The sequence below is a fragment of the Dendrobates tinctorius genome, unplaced genomic scaffold (assembly GCF_039654945.1).
Source record: "Dendrobates tinctorius isolate UK_male_01 unplaced genomic scaffold, ASM3965494v1 ptg000036l, whole genome shotgun sequence".
Classification (NCBI taxonomy): Eukaryota; Metazoa; Chordata; class Amphibia; order Anura; family Dendrobatidae; genus Dendrobates; species Dendrobates tinctorius.
The window spans coordinates 33771999-33791936 of NW_027361704.1; the positions used below are offsets into that span (position 1 = coordinate 33771999).

The 19938-nt window shown below is 40.2% G+C and overlaps 1 protein-coding gene across 2 annotated transcripts in view; it reads left to right on the top strand.

Moving 5' to 3' along the window:
• Nucleotides 1-19938, top strand: part of LOC141087923 (follistatin-related protein 4-like) — a 1467590-nt gene that overhangs the window by 1346551 nt on the left and 101101 nt on the right. For both annotated transcript variants that reach the window (XM_073573783.1, XM_073573784.1), the window contains exon 8: nt 16466-16586. In XM_073573783.1, coding sequence (XP_073429884.1) covers nt 16466-16586 — 121 coding nt within the window. The remainder of the gene's footprint in view (nt 1-16465; nt 16587-19938) is intronic.

Sequence of the window (19938 nt, forward strand, 5' to 3'; positions counted from 1 at the left end):
TACCATGTCATGTGCTCAAAAATGGGAAAAAAATTCCAAGTGTGGTGAAATTGCAAAAAAAAGTGAAATCCCACACTTGTTTCTTGCTTGGCTTTTTTGCTAGGTTCACTAGATGCTAAAACTTACCTGCCATTATGATTCTCCAGGTCATTACGACTTCATAGACACCAAACATTTCTATGTTCTCTTTTATCTAAGTGGTGAAAAAAAATTCCAAAGTTTGCTATAAAAAAAAAAATGCGCAATTTTCTGAGACCCATAGCGTCTCCATTTTTCATGATCTGGGGTCGGCTGTGGGGGTTTTTTTGCGTGCCAGGCTGACGTTTTCAATGATACCACTTTTGTGCAAATACATTCTATTGATCGCCCGTTATTGTATTTTAATGCAATGTCACGGCGACCAAAAAAAGTAATTCTGGCGTTTTTAATTTTTTTCTCGCTACGCCATTTAGCGATAGGGTTAATACTTTTTTTTGGTTGATAGATCAGGCGATTGTGAACGCGGCAATACCTAATATGTGTATGTGGGTTTTTTTATTGTTTTTTCATTGCGGCGAAAGGGGGGTGATTTGAACTTTTAGTTTTTCTTCATTTTGAAACATTTTTGTAACTTTTAGCATGCTTCAACTGCCTCCATAGGAGGCTAGAAGCATGCACAACCCAATCGGCTCTGCTACATAAGGGCGATGAGCAGCTCAACCATATGTAGCAGATTTACTGCTGTGCTTTGAGCACCGACCACCGGGCGGCACGTAAAGTTATCTGCTTGGAACAACCATAGAGGTCTCTATGAGACCATTGGTTGTCCAGGCAACGTGACGCCGACCCCCGATCACGTGACGGGGGTCGGCGATGTGCTCATTTCCGGCCTGGCGGCTGGAAGTGCTATTTAAATGCCCGCTGTCAGCTTTAACTAGTTAATAGACACGGGCAGACAGCGATTCCACTCGCGCCTGTTGCAGGCACATGTCAGCTGTTCATAACAACTGACATTTTGCGGCTTTGAGGTGGGCTCACAGCCGGAGCCCACCTCAAAGCGGGGATCCTTACCGATGATGTACTATTCAATCATTGGTAAAGAAGGGGTTAATCAGTCTCAGGGTTCATACTCATGAACTTATTAGAGTTGTGTATAACCTCTGAGACCTCTATAGGGCACAAGTACTTTACCCTGATATATAATGATGAGCGGACCCATGGAAGCTTGGGTTCGTTGGGTTTGAATGAACTATGTTCCAAAGCTTGGTTTGGTCACCAGAAGTATAGCCGAACTTTAAACAGAACCCAAACTCTATACAACTCAATAGGCGCCTGAACTTTGGTGTTAAATCGTCTCTCTCCCATGGGAGAAGTGCAGGTACAGAGTTTAGCACCTTACACTAGGTGTCTGTGCGAACCCCGAACTTAACAGTTCGGGTTCGCGCATCTCTACTCATATAGGCTTTATTTGTATCATATGAACAAATAAAAATACTATGGCAAGCTACATCGAATGCTATATTATACTGCAATTCTCCCAAAGAATTATTGCTTATAATGGAGGTCGTCTGCAACATGGCATCACACTGTCAACAGTACAGAATTAGATTAGAATGTCCATAATTTTCAAGACAAGCCCATCAGTTTGTGGCACATCTCAATCTAAAACCACGCTAGGTTTTTTGAATTTCCGGCACAATTGTAGGGACATTGCACCCAAATAAATTTTGTTGCAGTCACATTTGGTTTCTGTAGTCTGAGGTGGCTGAAAATAAGATCAATAATATAAATGGCACATGTGTATTTTAAGTGGGGTCTCTTTTATAAACTTAATAAGACACATTTGATGTTAATGAAACTTCCTGGCCAATATTATGCAAACTTCTGAATTCAAATCTTGCCTGATTCGCTCATAACGAATGGTAAGGTTGTGTAGAACAGGAAAAAAATATTGTTTTCAATGTACAATATGGCAGCATAACATTAGCTATGGAGCATAAAGTGTGGCAGCTGGCTGATATAAGTGGAAGCGACAGGTGATTAACTCATTTTTACCTAAGATGACAATAAAAAGACAATGAAAATTAAACACGTAAGAATTCAGATCATATCTGCTCAACCGGGAGATAATCATTAATAGTTTACAAGGAGACATCCAGCTCTTTGTACAGGGAATTTATTTAACTATTTATTAAAGTTTGATATTTCTACAGTAAAATAAGCTGCTTAATTATGTGCAAATGATTTCACGACATTAATTATATGGGAAATACGGTGTTGTATTATTTTTTACTAAGAGAAAAGATTCTCTTCTCTGGGCCTTAAGTTCAGCCATGAATTATTGGAGTGAAATTCTAATGAAGATGACATCGTTCTTGTCTTTTGAAAATTAATTATTAAAACAGTTACAAGATGTGATTTAAGAGACTGTGACTCATTTAATTTTTATTGTTCTTAAATGAATCACTCCTGGATGAATTGTAAGCAGATCCAAAATTATTAGACGAGAACAGACAAATCTTGTTTTCCAGCCGCAGAAAACAACATACCTGAATAATTCGGCAGTGTCATCACATTCATCATTCATTTGTTTCATCATTAAAGAATCTAATGCCTATTATACCAGCAGAAGAAATGCATCATCCAGTCCTGTTCATAAAATGACATGGCACAGATGAAAATCAGGCCCGAGTCTAATGCTTCATAAAGCACGGAAAGATCTGTTTCCAAAAATTGAGTTTTTCTAGTGGGAACTGCTTCTTGAACCTCTTCTTAGGTCAAATTTTGAAAAAGTTTTTTTTTATTTTTTTGCAGCACGTCCTCAAGTAATTTGGAACAGTTTTTGAAGCATTCTGGAATAAATTTTTTCGGAAACATTTAGTTTTATTTCTTTACATTTTGATTGGACGAAGCATAGTTTGGATCGGAATTCTTCAGGAGCCACTTCAGAGAAGTGATATGTGCTTTTTGTTTTTCAAAACCTTGGAGGAGAAAAAAAAACAGTTAAAATGCAGAACATTTGAACAGCAACAATGTTTTACAATAACAATAAATAGGAAAAGTCTTTCAGACTTATTTTCAATTATTTTTCAGGTGTTATTGTTTGTTTGTTTTTTTGGAACTGCTGCAAAACTTCATCACAAAACTTTGTGTCCACATAACCCAAGGCCATGTTCACATGGAGATTTTTGGAACAGATTCAAGAACTCTTGAACAACTCTTTCTATCCATTTCTTTGAAAAATACACTTTCCTATTTAAATTAAGTCATTCTTTTAGCTTTTTCTCTCCCTGAAGATGCTGTGAAATATGTTTGGTAGAAGAAAGCAAGCACTTGTCATTTTTTTTATATGGATCTTGAAGGAAATCTTTCCAAACTATGCACTAGGCATGTCCAATCAAAAGACTGCAAAGAAAAGCTTCAAAAAAGAAAATTCTTTCAAAACAGCTCCAGGAAAAAAAATCCATTCAAAAACTTCCCAAAAGAGAGTTTCCTGGTGCTTCTTGTGTTTAAAAAGACATGTGGTTTGAGTTGGATCCCGTTTTGTGGAATGGAAGAAATTTTTTTGCAGAACATTTTTTTTCTGATCTAAATATGATCACTAATCGAAACCCGTAACAATCAATAAACATGTAAACTGAGCCTATGAACTCAGTCTAACAGGACTTCTAAAATACATTAAACTGGTTTATTTTCTTCCTGTATCAATATTATGTTCTTTTCATTGTATATTTCATCCATTAGTTTGAGATTTAGAATTTATTTCTGAAAATAAAGAACAATCTTTACATTCATTGACAGCAAAAAAATCTTGAAAATGGGGAGGTGGCACATTTGATTTTATTTTGATATTACTTTATTTTTTATTTATATAACAGAAACCTTTTTTTTACTTTTTAAAAACCATGCAATTTTTCATTTTGAAGTTTTGTTTTTTCCTCCTCTTTTCCAGCAACAAGTTTAATTTTTCTGTAAATATACCATATATACTCGAGCATAAGCCGACCGAAGTATAAACCAACCCCCCCCCCCTAATTTTGCCACAAAAAACTGGGAAAACTTATTGACTCGAGTATAAGCCGAGAGTGGTGCTGCGCAAGGGTTAATGGTGGCTCAAGAAGATGTTCCATATATAAATCCCCCCAAAATATGCTGCACATGGGTGAATGGTGGCACAACAAGATGCTCCATACATAAATACCCCCATAATATGCTGCACAAGGGTTAATTGTGGCCCACCAAGATGCTTCATACCTAAATACCCCCCATATATTGCTGCTGCCTCTGCTGCTGCAATTAAAAAAAAAAGACATACTGACCTCTCCGTTGCTGGGCGCCAGGTGCCGGTGTCCTGAGCAGGCGGGCACATGGGCACGCTATGTTGGCCAGGTGCCAGTGTCGCCACTGGCTCAGGCCCCCCGGCAATGGCGATATTTACCGGTCCCCATTCCATCGCTGCTCTGTTTCCCGGCTCCTCTGCAGTAACGTTCAGCAGAGGGCGCGCACTAACTATGCCATCACGCCCTCTGACCTGAAAGTCATAGTCAGAGGATGCAGAGAACAGAGCGGCGGTGGAACGGGAACAGGTGAATATTGTTCTGCTCCTCATCCCCCCGTCATACTCACTCCCTCCTGGCTCATCTCTGCAGCCCCTGCTCCTTCCATGGTCTTGGTGGCGGCTCTTCCAGGTTTCAGCGGTCACATGGTACCATTCGTTAAAGTCATGATTATGCGCATATTCATGACTTTAATGAGCGGTACCATGTGACCACTGAACGCAGGAACAGCTGGGACGCTGAGACCATGGAAGGAGCAGGGAGGCTGCAGAGATGAGCCAGGAGGGGATGAGTCTAACACTTGTGCTCCCCCTCCCCCGCCGATCCCGTATATGACTCGAGTATAAGCCGAGAGGGGGACTTTCAGCTCCAAAAAATGGGCTGAAAATCTCAGCTTATACTCGAGTATATACGGTAGCTGAATTTTTTTCCTTCCAATATCTCCAATTAGAAAAGTAGTATAGTTCATGTATAGCCTCCAAACATTAAGGAAGCCATATATTCTTAATGTGAGTTTATGAATTTATGCATGAGTATTTTTCTTTTCCTTTTGGCCACCAGACCCTAATGCCTTATTTTTTATTCTTTATAATTTTATACATCATTGGATAATGATCTATGCACATGTATGTATACCTATATTATTTTCTGACCATTGACCAACTATAATAATGTTTTATTTTCATATAACAGATGTTTCTTGAAAAAGGCAGTGTCATCCCGAAATGTTGAATCATTTACATCTGTATTCACCTTGGGTCTATGATTGCAAACTTTTCATATTGATGCGTTAATAAATTTTCAACCTTGAGTGCCGGAGTTCTACCGTCTCGCTTTAATTAGGGGCAGCAGGTGTCGGATGATGGAAGCAGTAGTTCCATCAGCTGACACCAGTGACAGGAGGTAAATTTTATACCTCCAATCACAGCTGAGCACTCACAATGTCTTTTGACAGTGTGGGAACCGCAGCTCTCTGACCGGTGGGGATCATTTCTCCGCCGATCAGAAGGGATGTTTGCCGCACTGTCATGCACATGACAAACTCCTGGTGTTCAGGCAGCTGAACCCGAACAGTAACATGAACTCCCTGGTGAAGTCCGTGTTCTGTGTCCATGCATGAACAGTAGGCATTTGGTACGGATGTCAAACTTTACTGTTCGGGTTTGCCCATTTCTAGTAGCAAACATCACCAATTCTGGTATTTTGACTTTTTTCATCTTTAGCATTAACTAAATTGGATAAATGTTTTATGTTTTATTAGATTGAGCCATTATGCATACAGCAATACTAAATATGTTATTTTTTATTATTTGCGTTTCAATGTTTATAATTGGGGAAATGGGGTGATTAAAACTTTCATAGTTTGGACAGTTTTACTTTATTTTTTTTAAATACTTTTTAATATTTTTCTCTTCATTTTAATTAATCCCCTTAGTGGACTTGGACCTGCGATATTTGATTGCCTATGCACATTACTATAGTATTGCAGTGCATTGTGTATTAAGCAATCTGTTTGGAAGACCAGCCATGGATTGGGCTCTAAGGAGATCTCATATGGCAGACATAGTGGCCTTCAGAAAACCCTTGCCTGCCTTTCTAACCAATCAACAACCCGCTTTGTGTTGTATGGGATGTTGGTGACATGCAGAAGTGAACGCTGCCATCTCAAAAGCTTTTAATTGGCACACTGACAGTTGAACAATGGAGAGGGTACATTTATGCGATTGACGTTAGCTCTGATTGCTTCAGTTACTGTTGAGTGTCAACTGTATAATAGAGCACCCACACTACATGGTATGCTTACTACCGTCTGGCTTTTCTCCTGGCAATACCTCTATCTACTTAAATCCCCCTGCCACAAAATTTTGTCTCCACCTGTCCCACTTCTTGTGTTAGCCACATTTGCTGCCAATTTGAACCCACCCCAAAAATGAGTCCAGTTTAAGGTTTATCGCCATTAGAAGTTTTCATCAAAAAATGTACTATAGTTTTAAATCAGATTTCTGCATTCAATGTTTTTTTTAAATATTGTTGGAAATTTTTTTATATCATAATCTGTATTAAAAATTAAAAATAGAAATCTCGCAATTTTCGCACTGGCCATTGAGGCTTTTATAAATTCTAAATTCCTGTTGTTTCAGGAAACAACATACTGTATGTAAATAGCCAAATTAGTCAGACTTCAGCCCTATCTTTTACATTGAAGTGTCCAATGAGCAAAGGTCATTGTGAAGGAAGGGGCAGCTGTGATATCATCTATTGTGATTGGTAGACCCTATGTTATCAGCTGTGTATAAGTGTTATTGATCATTATAATCCTGTCTCTATAAGTAGCTTGCTGAAAACTCTTACTGAAAGGACAGTAAAGGCCCTTTTACATTTAGCGATGCACCAGCGATCCGACCAGCGATCCGACTGGTGCATCGCTGGTGCATCGCTAAATGATCACTAGTGAGCTGTCACACAGGCAGACCTCACAGCGACGCAGCGCACAATACTCACCTTTCACACACAGCGATCCTGGCGTCCTCCCGCCCGCCTCCACGCATCGCTCGTCGTCACAGCAGGAAGCTGACGACGAGAAATGGAGCCGGACATTCTCGCGCGATCAGCGATGGACAGCGGGGGAGCCGGTCGGAGGTAAGTATCACACATAGCGATATCGCTAGCGATATCACTATAACGTCACAAAATCGGTGACGTTATAGCGATATCGCTATGTGTAAAACCCCCTTAAGTGTGGATCTAATAAATTCCCAGTGGCCAGGGAAAAAAAATTACAAGATTAGTAATTGTGTTGCACCATCAAATCCATTATCATCAAATGGAAAGAACATGGTACCACAACAAACTTGCCAAGAGAGGGCCAACCAATAAAACTCTCAGCCTGGACAAGGAGGGAATTATTCAAAGAGACAGGACAGTGACCAAAGGTATTATTGAAGGAGCTGCACAGTTTCCAAGGAGAGACTGGGGCATCTGTTCATAGGACCACAAAAAGCCATACACTAAATAAATGTGACTTTTATAGAAAGGAGGGCAGAGAAAAGCTTTTACTTACACACAAGTGTAAGGCTCAGTTTGAGTTTGCCAAAAGACATGTGGGAGACTCCCCAAATGTATGGATAAAGATACTGTGGTCAGATGATGCCAAAATTGAATGTTTTGGCCACCAAGGTAAACACACTGTCTGGAGCCAAACCAACACAGCTCATCACCCCAAGAGCGCCATCCTCACAGTGAAATATGGTGGTGGGAGCATCATGCTGTGTGGATATTTTATGGCAGCAGGGACAGGGAAAATGGTCTGAGTCAAGGGGAAGATGGATACTGCAAAATACAGGGATATTCTTGAGCAAAACTTGTTTCAGTCTGTTAGTGATTTGAGACTTTTATTGAGGTTCACCTTCCAACAAAACAATGGCCCAAATCATACTGCTAAAGCAACACTCAAGTGGTTTAAAGGGAACTGTGTAAATATTATGGAGTGGCCTAGTCAAAGCCCAGACCTTAATCCAATTGACAATCTGTGGTTAGACTTGAAGATTGCTGTTCACCAGAGGAAACCATTTATCTTGAAGGAGCTGAAGCTGTTTTGCCTTGAAGAATGGTCAAAACTCCCAGTGGCAAGATATGGAAATCTCATAGAGACTTATCCAAAGTGACTTGCATCTGTAGTGGTGGCAAAAAGAAGGCAAAAGGGTGAATAGTTGTGCACACTGAAGTTTTCAGCTATTTTGCACTATTTGCTGCTTGCTTCTGGAGCGCCCGCCAGTGGGGATACTCGGTACCTGGCCGATTCTTAAAGGAATGTGTCACGGCAGCTGTGACCCGGTCCGTGGCCCTTGGCATCCAATAAAAGGGGGATATTTACAAGAGATAAGAGTTTATAAAGTTTGTGATGCCACCTGTGATTTCTGGTCAGAGGTGACCAGCGTTGCAGAGCAGATCCTCTGGGACTGGTGAATATGCAGCAGAGTTGGTACAGCTCTCCACAGGCAGAGCTTAGTCCCAGGGCAGATGTAATATATAGTAGATAGTAATGATGTAGTATTTGGCAAAGGATGTAGCAGTGCTGTGTGGGTGTTCAGTGATGATAGATGTAGCAGAGATGTATAGATGACGCAGGATTAATTAGAAGACACAGCTGGGTGCAGTTCCAAAGCTTTACTCACAGTTCTGGCTGCAGCACAGATGCTCGCTTGGTGCCGTGTCCTCCAGGTGAGGAGTCCAGCAAACTCCCAGGTAGATCAGGATACACCTTCCCAGGACTCCCTTCAGTGTGTGCCTTTCCTGGCCGTCTTACTGTGTTGGTTTCTCGCCTCTCCTACCCAACACCTCACAGTCAGTGTCCCGGGCAAGCAGTTGCGGACCTTGTCGGGTAGCACTTTCTCTGTGTTCCCTTGCTCCTCTATGGCTGCCTTTCTGGTGAAGATAACTGTGGCTTGTGGCTGCAACACCTAAAGGTGCCTCTGCCTCCGGCTTGCTAGTTGAGTCTGATGATCTCTCCACTAGGCTAGGGGGTGGTACCCCACTGCGACCTGGTCTCCACTACTGAATTGGGCCCCGCGGGTGGCATCCACACTTTCCGTGCCCCTGAGACCCCTTCTACTCCCCTCTAGGAGCTTCTTTCTGTCTCTTTCCTTCTGCAGCTCCTCCTGACAGGGATCTGCTTCACCACACATCTGTTACTTTCACTTTCTCCTCATGTTCTGCCTCACTCTGCACAGTTCCTCCCGCTCGCCTTCTGTTACACCCCACCCACCTCCCAACACCTTTTCCTACCCAGCAGGGCTGCCAGTGAGAAGGGACGGAACCCTGCTGTGTCATATGTGCTGGGATGCAGGTGTTGGAGTCCTGTTGGGTGCTCCCTCCTTACCTGAGAGTGGGGTACCTGACCTCTTGGGTGAGGTGCAGAACCTCTGTGGAGACTGAACCCTCAGGGGTGCCACACTTGACAATAAAAAGAAAACTAAATGTTCACAGTTGTAGACATGTTCTTTACATGAACTGATAGAAACCCTTAAAAAACAGTGAAATTCCAGGTTGTGAGGTAGCCAAACACTAAAAGTACCAAAGGGTGTTAATACTTTGCAATCCACTGTATTAGGTGGTACATACTGAATAATGGCATGGACAGAAAAGTGGAGGTGGAGACCCTGAGTAGCAGAATGGAGAAAAATAGAGACACTTTGTGGGTAGAGGATGATCCCCAGCAAAGGTCATTAGTATCAGATCAGTTACAATCTGACACCCAGCAGCCCCACTGATTGGCAGCTATATTCTTCATTCAATGTATAGTGGACACTATTGAGCTCTGCAGGTCAGCTCCAATTCTTTCAATTGTAAAACTGAAGTAAGCCATCACATAGTTTTATCGACCAAAAGCATAAGTGTTACGGGTCTCAGAAAATTGTGACACATTAAAAACATTTTTTTTTATTTCTGATTTGTTTTTTTAACTACTAAAATGATAAAAAAATACTGGACAAGTTTAGTATTGCCATAATCATACTAACAGGAAGAATCATATTGCCACTTCTATGTGGACAGAAAAATAAAAACGTTATGGATCTTGGAAGAGGGGAAGAAAAACCCTGAAAGCTGAAATAGGCCATTTCAGGAAGAGGTCAATAATCCAGCTGGGGATTACAGCTGGACGTAAAACTTGGCACTACCCCCAGAAGTGATAGCTGGGGTAGAGGCAACCCTCTAAACTTTATTCTCTCTCAAACTCTGGAACATCTTTACCTGAAGGCAAATGTACAACCAGGATCTGATTGGCAGTTTAGCAGCATCAATCAGATGACAGATCCCTTTAAAGGGAATATATCAACTATATTAATTATTAGTAATCAGGACCAGATACTGATTCATATTATTTTTTCCTTCTCTATTTTACATTTTATTTTTTTCTATTTTTTGAACATGAATTTACTGTCAGCCATCTTGACTATGTGACTATGCTACTGCTAATAGCATTTAAATATCTAGAGAGAAGTCAACATGTAGAAGAAAATCCATTCCATTCATGATATTTAAATTATTCCTTGAATTAATTTTTACATTCCCCATTTAAGTATATGAGACAGTGGGAGCAAATTCTGCATCAAATCTGACTCTAAGAACCAATCTATTCCGGTCAATGTCAGAAGGAAAGAGTGACCAGAGAACAAATAAGTACTTAGTAATCAGCAGAAAAACGATATAAATCGCATTATTATGGATTGTGCCGTCATCACTGTTTGTTGAGGCGAAAATGCTCAGTACAGGAAAGGGCATGGAAATAATACATAGCAAACAGCATATGATTTATTGCGCATCTTACCACATGTCTAATACTGTTTTGTTTCAAATACTTACATGCATGTCAGCATCCCTCATGTAATTAATAGCCATTAGACGAGAGCTAGGCTTACAAAGGCAACTAATCATACATAATGAATATTCCTGTGTCTTGCTGACTCTATCTCCTGCGCTTTTCTTGGCATTTTCATATTGTGATGATAAATTAGTATCTTTTTCAAACTTTTTGTACAACAGTAAAAAGGTCAATTTTTTTATGCTTTTGTTTGATGATTTCCTTTGTTTCCTTTTTTTTTTTTTTTTTTGCTTTTTGACAGTCATAAAGAAGACCTGTCCACTCCCCTGACTTGACTCCATTGGTAAACACCGTTATTTTTCATGAAATAACAATTGTGGATTACTTGTTCTTAGAGCTCTTCATTGTGCTGTAGCTCATGTTATGCCTCTGAGAAATGTATGGATACATTGACAACAGGGTGTTACCATTCCCCTTATCAGAAGGGTGTATCCCTGCAGACCTAATTAATGCTTTTAGTGTCGCACAGAGAAACTCCCCCTGATAAGGGGAAGATAAGACACAGTTGTTGATGGATTCATACATTTCTAGGAACTTAACAACTGCAGTTTAATAAAAAAAAAGGCATTTCCTAAAATGCTATTTCATAGGAAATGTAAAAGCTGTAGTACATTATACGTGTCAGAAGAATAATTTTCATGCAAGCGTATTTTTCATCAGGTTTTCATTTAATTTCAGCAAATGTAAATCTCTTAGTCCATTCACATGGGTGTATACTAAATATGAAGGGGTTTTAAAAGCACGCCATGTGCTAATTCCATCCATTTTTCACATTAAAGTCATTAAAGAGTAATTAAATTATAGGCTCTAAAATAGAAATGAAGTAGATATACATGCACAAATCGGATGTGAATACAATGTGTATACCAGGAAAGGATCATAAAGTTGAAAGTCAAGGTTGAAACTGTGATTTACTGCGTAGACAGGATGAAACATGTGGAGGCTATGTGTCAAACCACTGGAAAAGGGGAATCTTCTTTTGTCTGCAAAAAGTAATGATCCACGAAGATCCGAGGTAGTTATGTGAATGCTGCTGTATAGAATGCTGTAGAGAAAGGGATAGGTCGGGTAGGTGAGAAGATCATAAAGCAGTGTTTTCAGTGTTTTGGCCAGTAGTGCTGATACAAACACTTCAGGAAAAAAGGAACTGTGTCTTGCAGCAAATGTGATGTCACTTGCTACGGGATTACCAGTGGGTAAAGTTGAAGGAGGATGTTAGCCCTGAAATGCATGGCAAAAAGCCTCCAGTTCCTTTAAATTCCTGGGCTGTCTAGCATGAACTGCGTGCTTGAGATCACCCCAGAGTGGCTCAATGATGTTGAGGTCAGGAGACTGAGATGGCCACTCCAGAACCATCACTTTGTTCTGCTGTAGCCAAAGACAGGTGGACTTGGCCTTGTGTTATGGATCGTTGTCATGCTGGAACGTTCAAATAATTATAATTACCATGCACTGCAATATTTGCTGATAACTTGCTGCATTCATCTTTGCTTCAACTTTGATCAAGATTCTTGTGTCTTTGTAGCTCACACATCCTCAAAACATCAGCGATTCACCTCCGTGCTTTACAGTAGGAATGGTGTACTTTTCATGATAGGCCTTGTTGACCTCTCTGCAAAATGTAACATTTATGGTTGTGGCCAAAAAGTTCAACTTTTTGGTCTCATCACTCCAAATTACCTTGTTCCAGAAGTTTTGAGGTTTGCGTATTGTAGGAGAGATACTTTGTGGCATTTGTTCCTTCTGGTGACTCGACCTTGCAGCCCATTTTTCTTCAGGTGCCTCCTTATTATGCATCTTGAAACAGCCACACTTTTCAGAGAGTCCAGTATTTCAGCTAATGTTATTTGTGGGTTTTTCTGTGCACCCTGAACAATTTTCCAGGCAGTTGTGGATTAAATTTTTGTTGGTCCATCTGACCATGGTTTTGTTTTCACAGTTTGAATGCTGCTGACTGACATTATCAATTCCTTGGATATCTATTTGTATTCCTTTCCTGTTTTAAACAGTTCAGCTACCTTTTCCCGTAGATCTGTTGACAATTTTTTTGCTTTCCTCATGACTCACAACCCAGAAATGTCAGTGGTTGAATGAAAGATGCAAAAGTCTGTCTGGATGCCAGAAACTCACTCAACTTTTATGCACGCACACACACTATAAGCAAACAGGTCACAGGCGAGGATGTTACCTTTAGTATCCAGTCAAACCCATTTGTGTCAACTTCTGTGCATGTTTTCAGACAGGCCAAAATCACCAGGTTATGTAAAATTTTGATCAGGGTAATTTGGATATTTTGGGTTGTCATTAGGATTTAACCCCTTTCTGCCATCAGACGTACTATACGTCCATGTGACCTGGCATAATTTGACCATGGATGGCATAGTATGTCATAGCGATCGGCCAGGTGGTGTGCAGCAGATCGCGGCCGGGTGTCAGCTGATTCTCACAGCTAACACCCGGCACTAAGTGCCAGGAGCAGTCACAGACTGCTCCCGTCCCTTCAACCCCCAGAATACTGCGATCCAACACGATAACAGCATTCCAGGAGCAGGCAGAGGGCCGAATGCTTTGGATCAGAGACCCCGGGCGTGACATGGAATCCCGATGGCTGCCATTTTGCTATCAGTTTGTCAAGAGTTGGAGAAGAGGGTTGCATGAACAATCCAACAAAATGGGCAGCACTTTGAACACATTTTATAAGCGGTCATAAACTTGTAAATAACTCATGAAAGAATTAAGTTACGTTAAAACCAAGCACACCATTGTTTTTCTAGTGAAATTAAGTTTGATGTGTCACATGACTCTCTTCCCATTGGAAAAAATAAAGTTGGATCCAAAATGACCAACTTCAAAATGGCCATCATGGTCACCACCCATCTTGAAAAGTTTCCCCCCTCCCATATACTAATGTGCCCCAAACAGGAAGGTGATATCACCAACCATTCCCATTTTATTTAGGTGTATCCATATAAATGGCCCACCCTGTAATTAAACATATGGTAAAACTATATAAATTTACTATTGCCATGGTCATTCCAATCTGTATGTCATTTTTAATGCACAATGAACATCATAAAACTTAACAGTCGTTGTAGAATTGCACTTTTTCTTTATTTCACGTTATAAAACCCTTTTTTACGTTTTTTCAGTACATAACATTTTAAATGAAATGACAGGTTTCAAAAGCGAATCTTGAAAAATGGAAGAAAAATTTAAGAAAGTGAAAAAAATTAAAATTGCTCATGGTGAGAATTAGATAAATCTTAAAGTGGCTGCTGGCTCTACGTTAAAATCTCTCTATGCTCTTCAATGCTCGTTGATTAAAAATGTCTGAAGAAGAAAACTTTTGAAAATGACCTGACATCAATAATTTATTTCTACAAAAGCATGCAGATAGTTAAAGCCAGAGAATTTGCAGAAACTGGAAAATGTAATTTTAACAAATGTCTATGGCCGGTTTCAGCCTATGCACAATGATCCTGCTTGTACGAATAATCACTATGTGAAATTGGGCAAAATAATTGGAGTCAATCATTATCTGACCTATTTATTCCAATCCAATCACTGTCATCATGGCTGTCATCACATTTACACAGCAGTCAGATTACAAAATCCAAATAGCTGAACCACTCGTCTATAACTCTTGCTACATTGTCCTGTAAGAATTGCAATAGAAGCAAATATCTCTTTGGCATAAATAGCCAGATCAATGATTCAAAAATAACTTATTTTGGCTTCCATCTTGGTATAGTCAAAATGTGGATATTTGAAGGCAGCCTAAACGAACATGCACATGGCAGAGGCAAGTGCAGGAGGCGGCGCACAAGGCATTCAGAGTCCCTACTGCGATGCCTTAGGCACTCAATGTGCCACCAGATGGGGTTCAGTGGAGCGCCAATTAAAGATTTATTCTCTATTTTCAGAGAGGAGACTAACTCCTCAATGAATAACCAGATGGAGACGGCATTTTTTATAGAATTTATTTAAAATGTAAACTATATGGTATAAAAGGGTCCCAAAAAAAAATTATGGGTGCCATATTTCAACCTAGCATTTTTTCACAGCTGTAATAATTTTGTGTTCAACAGCCCTTGGTATCAATACAATGTTTCATATCATGGGGGCTTCAGAAGTCAATTAATGGCAGAGTGACCTCAACTTTAGCCTAGCACCACTACTCAGGAAAACTGTGAAGCATAAAAGCGTACTTGGATTAAATTTGATAAGAAGGGCATTAGACTGTTACAAGCTCTTACTGTAGAAAACGGACGGCTTCATAGAGTGACTCTAGTTCTCCTTTCATAAGCCACAGGTCAGTTGAAGTGTTTTGTATGGTCAGCAATTATTTGAGCCATTTTATCTTACAAAATTTCTTTAAAACCAACTGTTAGTGACATTTCAGGGCTGAATTTAAGAAACACCACTTCAGAGTATGTATCATGACTGACGTTGATGTATTGCTGTGAATGGAGAATGTTTGCTCTTCTGCATGTAGGCATTAAATAGTTTCTCTGCTGAAAATATATTTCCATCTCTTAGATGTCTGGTATTAATGTATATAATGTAAATGGATTTAACATCTCAATTTTGCTTTTTGCCGTAAAACAATCAAATTAATGTGTGAATATACCCTAACAGTGGATCGCGAGACTGTCATTTAATCCTCCAATTAACCATGGTTTTGCGCTGCTTTGGCTTCTGAGAGTATGGACTTGTAGCTGTAATTTACTGCCCTTACATTCAGCTGACAGATCCAATTTTATGTGAATAGTAACTTGGTAACTGCTATAAAAATCAAGATTTTAATTGTGGAGACTACTGCAAAGCAAAGTGAAAAAGTTTGTGTTTAGGGGAGTATTGAGCCATTTTTAGGTTGGTCATTGGTCTTAAGTTTCCCAATTTTAGCCACTGAATGGTTGACAAGTATGGATCCATATGTAGTGTAAGTTTTCTTGGACTTTTGATTACTGTACTTCTGAAAGGTCTAAAGAAACCAAGTGCTAGTTTATGATTCCTTTGCACTGTTATTCCATATATATACTACATATCAACAGAGTTTTCCACTATTTGTACAATCACTATGATGTCCGCTAATCAAATAATAACAACTATACTCACCTTCGGTGCTGGCGCAATTCCATCGGTGTTGCCACTGACTCTTCCAGGATTTGTGAGACATAACAATCCCTGATGCCCTGATGCCAGTTAGTGGCCACTTCACTGTCCCATCCTTCAGATGTAACTGGCATCCAGAAAAAGTGAGAGCTGTGGCTGCTCTCTCACTTCCTCCAAAGACTGATTTGTTAGAAGGAAGGGACAGTGAACCAGCCGCTGATTGGCCACAGGGACATTATGTCATGTGAGCCCCAGGAAAACCAGTGCGGACACCACTGGAATAGCACCAGCACCGGAGGTGAGTATAGGTGTTATTATGTTAAGGGGTAACATAGTGATTGAGATGGGGTTGTCCAAGTACTGGACAGCCTCTTTCATTATTAAGGTTTGGTGAAGAATTTGATTCATTTACACTTTATTACTTTTTTTTTAGGACTTTGGGGAAGACAATTCACTGTACATCACCAAGGTAACAACCATTCATATGGGCAATTACACATGCCATGCTTATGGCTACGACGATCTCTACCAGACCCACATCCTTCAGGTGAATGGTTAGTAAATGGCACGTACGACAATTCACAAATACCGCTGTAAAGATATTGTAAATTTTAGATGAAAGTTAAAAATTATGAGCAAAATATATTCTTTTAGCCAATTATATGTACAATGTAAAATTACAGTTTGTACCAAATGTATATACTGTACATTATATTTGGGAAAGGATAGGGATTTGTGATGAGCAAGTATACTCGTTACTCGGGTTTTCCAGAGCATGCTCGGGTGACCTACGAGCATTTGGATGTGCTCGGAGATTTAGTTTCTGTCAATGCAGCTGCATGATTTGCGGCTGATAGACAGCCTGAATAGATGTGAGGAATGCCTGTTTGTTAGGGAATTCCCACATGTATTCAGGATGTCCAGCAGCCGCAAATCATGCAGCTGAGGCCACCCGAGCATGCTCGGGGAAAACCCGAGCAACGAGTAAACTCGCTCATCACCTACAGTACATACAATGCCTACAGACGGTTCTATGCAAAGTACATAGATATTGATATGAAGTTGGTACCCCATGACAGCTCCGTTTCAGTTTATTGTAAAGGTATTTGAGGGGCTTAAGGCCAAGGCTCTCTGCTGAACAGTTAAATTTGGACCAAACTTACCCAATTGTCACTTCATGCTTCTTGCTTAGTCAGTCATGCTGGAGCTGAAAAAGGGCCTTCCCAAAACTACTGCCACAAAGTTGGAAGCTACAATTATCCAAATTGTCTTGGTTTGGTGAAACATTAAAATTACCCTTTAGTGTAACTGAGGGGCCTACATAAACACTTGAAAAAGCCGATAACATTGTCCCTCCTCCACCAAACTTTATAGTTGGCACAATTCAGTCAGGCATCAGGGAAGTAACATTGTTCTGGCATTCCTCCATCCCATACTCTTCCATCAACCTGCTAAGTAGAATAATATGATTCATCAAACCTCAGGAAATGTTTAAACATCTCAAAAGTCCAGTGATTGCAGGCTTTACACCACCCCATCCAGCACTTGGCATTGTGCTTGGTAATGTAAGGCTTGCATGCAGCTACTTTGAGCTCCTGAATCTTGAATTTAATGATGTATAAGTGTGTCACATTACTTTTGTCCACATAAAGTTCATCTATAATGTCTACATGAAGAGATCAAGATAATGAGCTAAGACCCAACTTTTAAAGGTCAAAACAACTATCCTGGGGTTTTCTGTTTATAATGGTAATCTATAAAATGTGATTCTTGCTATATGATTTCTGAACATTTGCTCCCAGCAAACATCCCAAGAAAAAAGAGATTTGAGCAAATTTAGATACAGGTGATGTTCCTAGAAATTGGGAATCAGATATTAACAAATATTCAGGTTCCGTCACATTTTTCCCATGAGCATAATGTTATATATAGGTGTTGACTCATTTTCAAGAGTAGGAAACCACATGAAATTGGATTTTTAATCATATTATTGCCTAAAACATAATATGAGAGGAAAGCAATATGTCATAAAAGACACAGAATTGAGTTTACAAGCGTCACAGTAATAAAACCAGGTAGCCTTGTCATGATAATCATTGAACTTTAAGATGGTATTTACATAAAAACTTCCATCATAAATCATATATGCAAGTCCCTTACAGATAATGAAGTCATTTCTAAATGAGAAAGCGGCTTATTTAATGAATGACTATAAACACATCAGCATGGATTTATGTCCGGGAAGCCTAGTCTTTATCACATGTCTGCCGTGATGATAAGGCAATCCCCCTCCAGCAGTGCCCTTTCCATACAGTCGATGAGAAATTGTGCATTTTAAAGACTATTGTGCTTTTTCACTGTAAATATCATGAAAGTTAGAAATCCCAATTATAGAAAGGAATAAAATAGCAATGAAATATATTTAGTGAATGGTACAGGAAAGCATATTGCATACAGGAGCAGTATGAGCAGATTGCCGTATTGTAGAAAAGAAAAAGTTTAATATGATGATTCATTTCACTGATTTTAAGTTCTACTTACAGTGAAGGTTATCAGTAGTATCAATCCTCTTAATAATAAATAAAATATATGAAAATGCCTTGGTGTCCGACTTTTTGTTGTTGTTTTACCACTGGCTGTGCCAGCTAATAAGTGCGGATGAAGTCACAGCTAGCGCACCTCTACTACTAGTGATAGCTATTTACTCCTATACACATCACCATCGGCTGCACCAGCTAATAAGTGCGGATGAAGTCACAGCTAGCGCACCTCTACTACTAGTGATAGCTATTTACTCCTATACACATCACCATCAGCTGCACCAGCTAATAAGTGCGGATGAAGTCACAGCTAGCGCACCTCTACTACTAGTGATAGCTATTTACTCCTATACACATCACCATCGGCTGCACCAGCTAATAAGTGCGGGTAAAGTCACAGCTAGCGCACCTCTACCTCTAGTGATAGCTACTTACTCCTATACACATCACCTTCAGCTGCACCAGCTAATAAGTGCGGATGAAGTCACAGCTAGCGCACCTCTACTACTAGTGATAGCTATTTACTCCTATACACATCACCATCGGCTGCACCAGCTAATAAGTGCGGATGAAGTCACAGCTAGCGCACCTCTACTACTAGTGATAGCTATTTACTCCTATACACATCACCATCAGCTGCACCAGCTAATAAGTGCGGATGAAGTCACAGCTAGCGCACCTCTACTACTAGTGATAGCTATTTACTCCTATACACATCACCATCGGCTGCACCAGCTAATAAGTGCGGGTAAAGTCACAGCTAGCGCACCTCTACCTCTAGTGATAGCTACTTACTCCTATACACATCACCATCAGCTGCACCAGCTAATAAGTGCTGATAAAGTCACAGCTAGCGCACCTCTACCTCTAGTGATAGCTACTTACTCCTATACACATCACCATCAGCTGCACCAGCTAATAAGTGCTGATAAAGTCACAGCTAGCGCACCTCTACCTCTAGTGATAGCTACTTACTCCTATACACATCACCATCAGCTGCACCAGCTAATAAGTGCTGATAAAGTCACAGCTAGCGCACCTCTACCTCTAGTGATAGCTACTTACTCCTATACACATCACCATCAGCTGCACCAGCTAATAAGTGCTGATAAAGTCACAGCTAGCGCACCTCTACCTCTACTGATACCTACTTACTCCTATACACTTCACCATCGGCTGCACCAGCTAATAAGTGCGGGTAAAGTCACAGCTAGCGCACCTCTACCTCTAGTGGTAGCTATTTACTCCTATACACATCACCATCGGCTGCACCAGCTAATAAGTGCGGGTAAAGTCACAGCTAGCGCACCTCTACCTCTAGTGATAGCTACTTACTCCTATACACATCACCATCAGCTGCACCAGC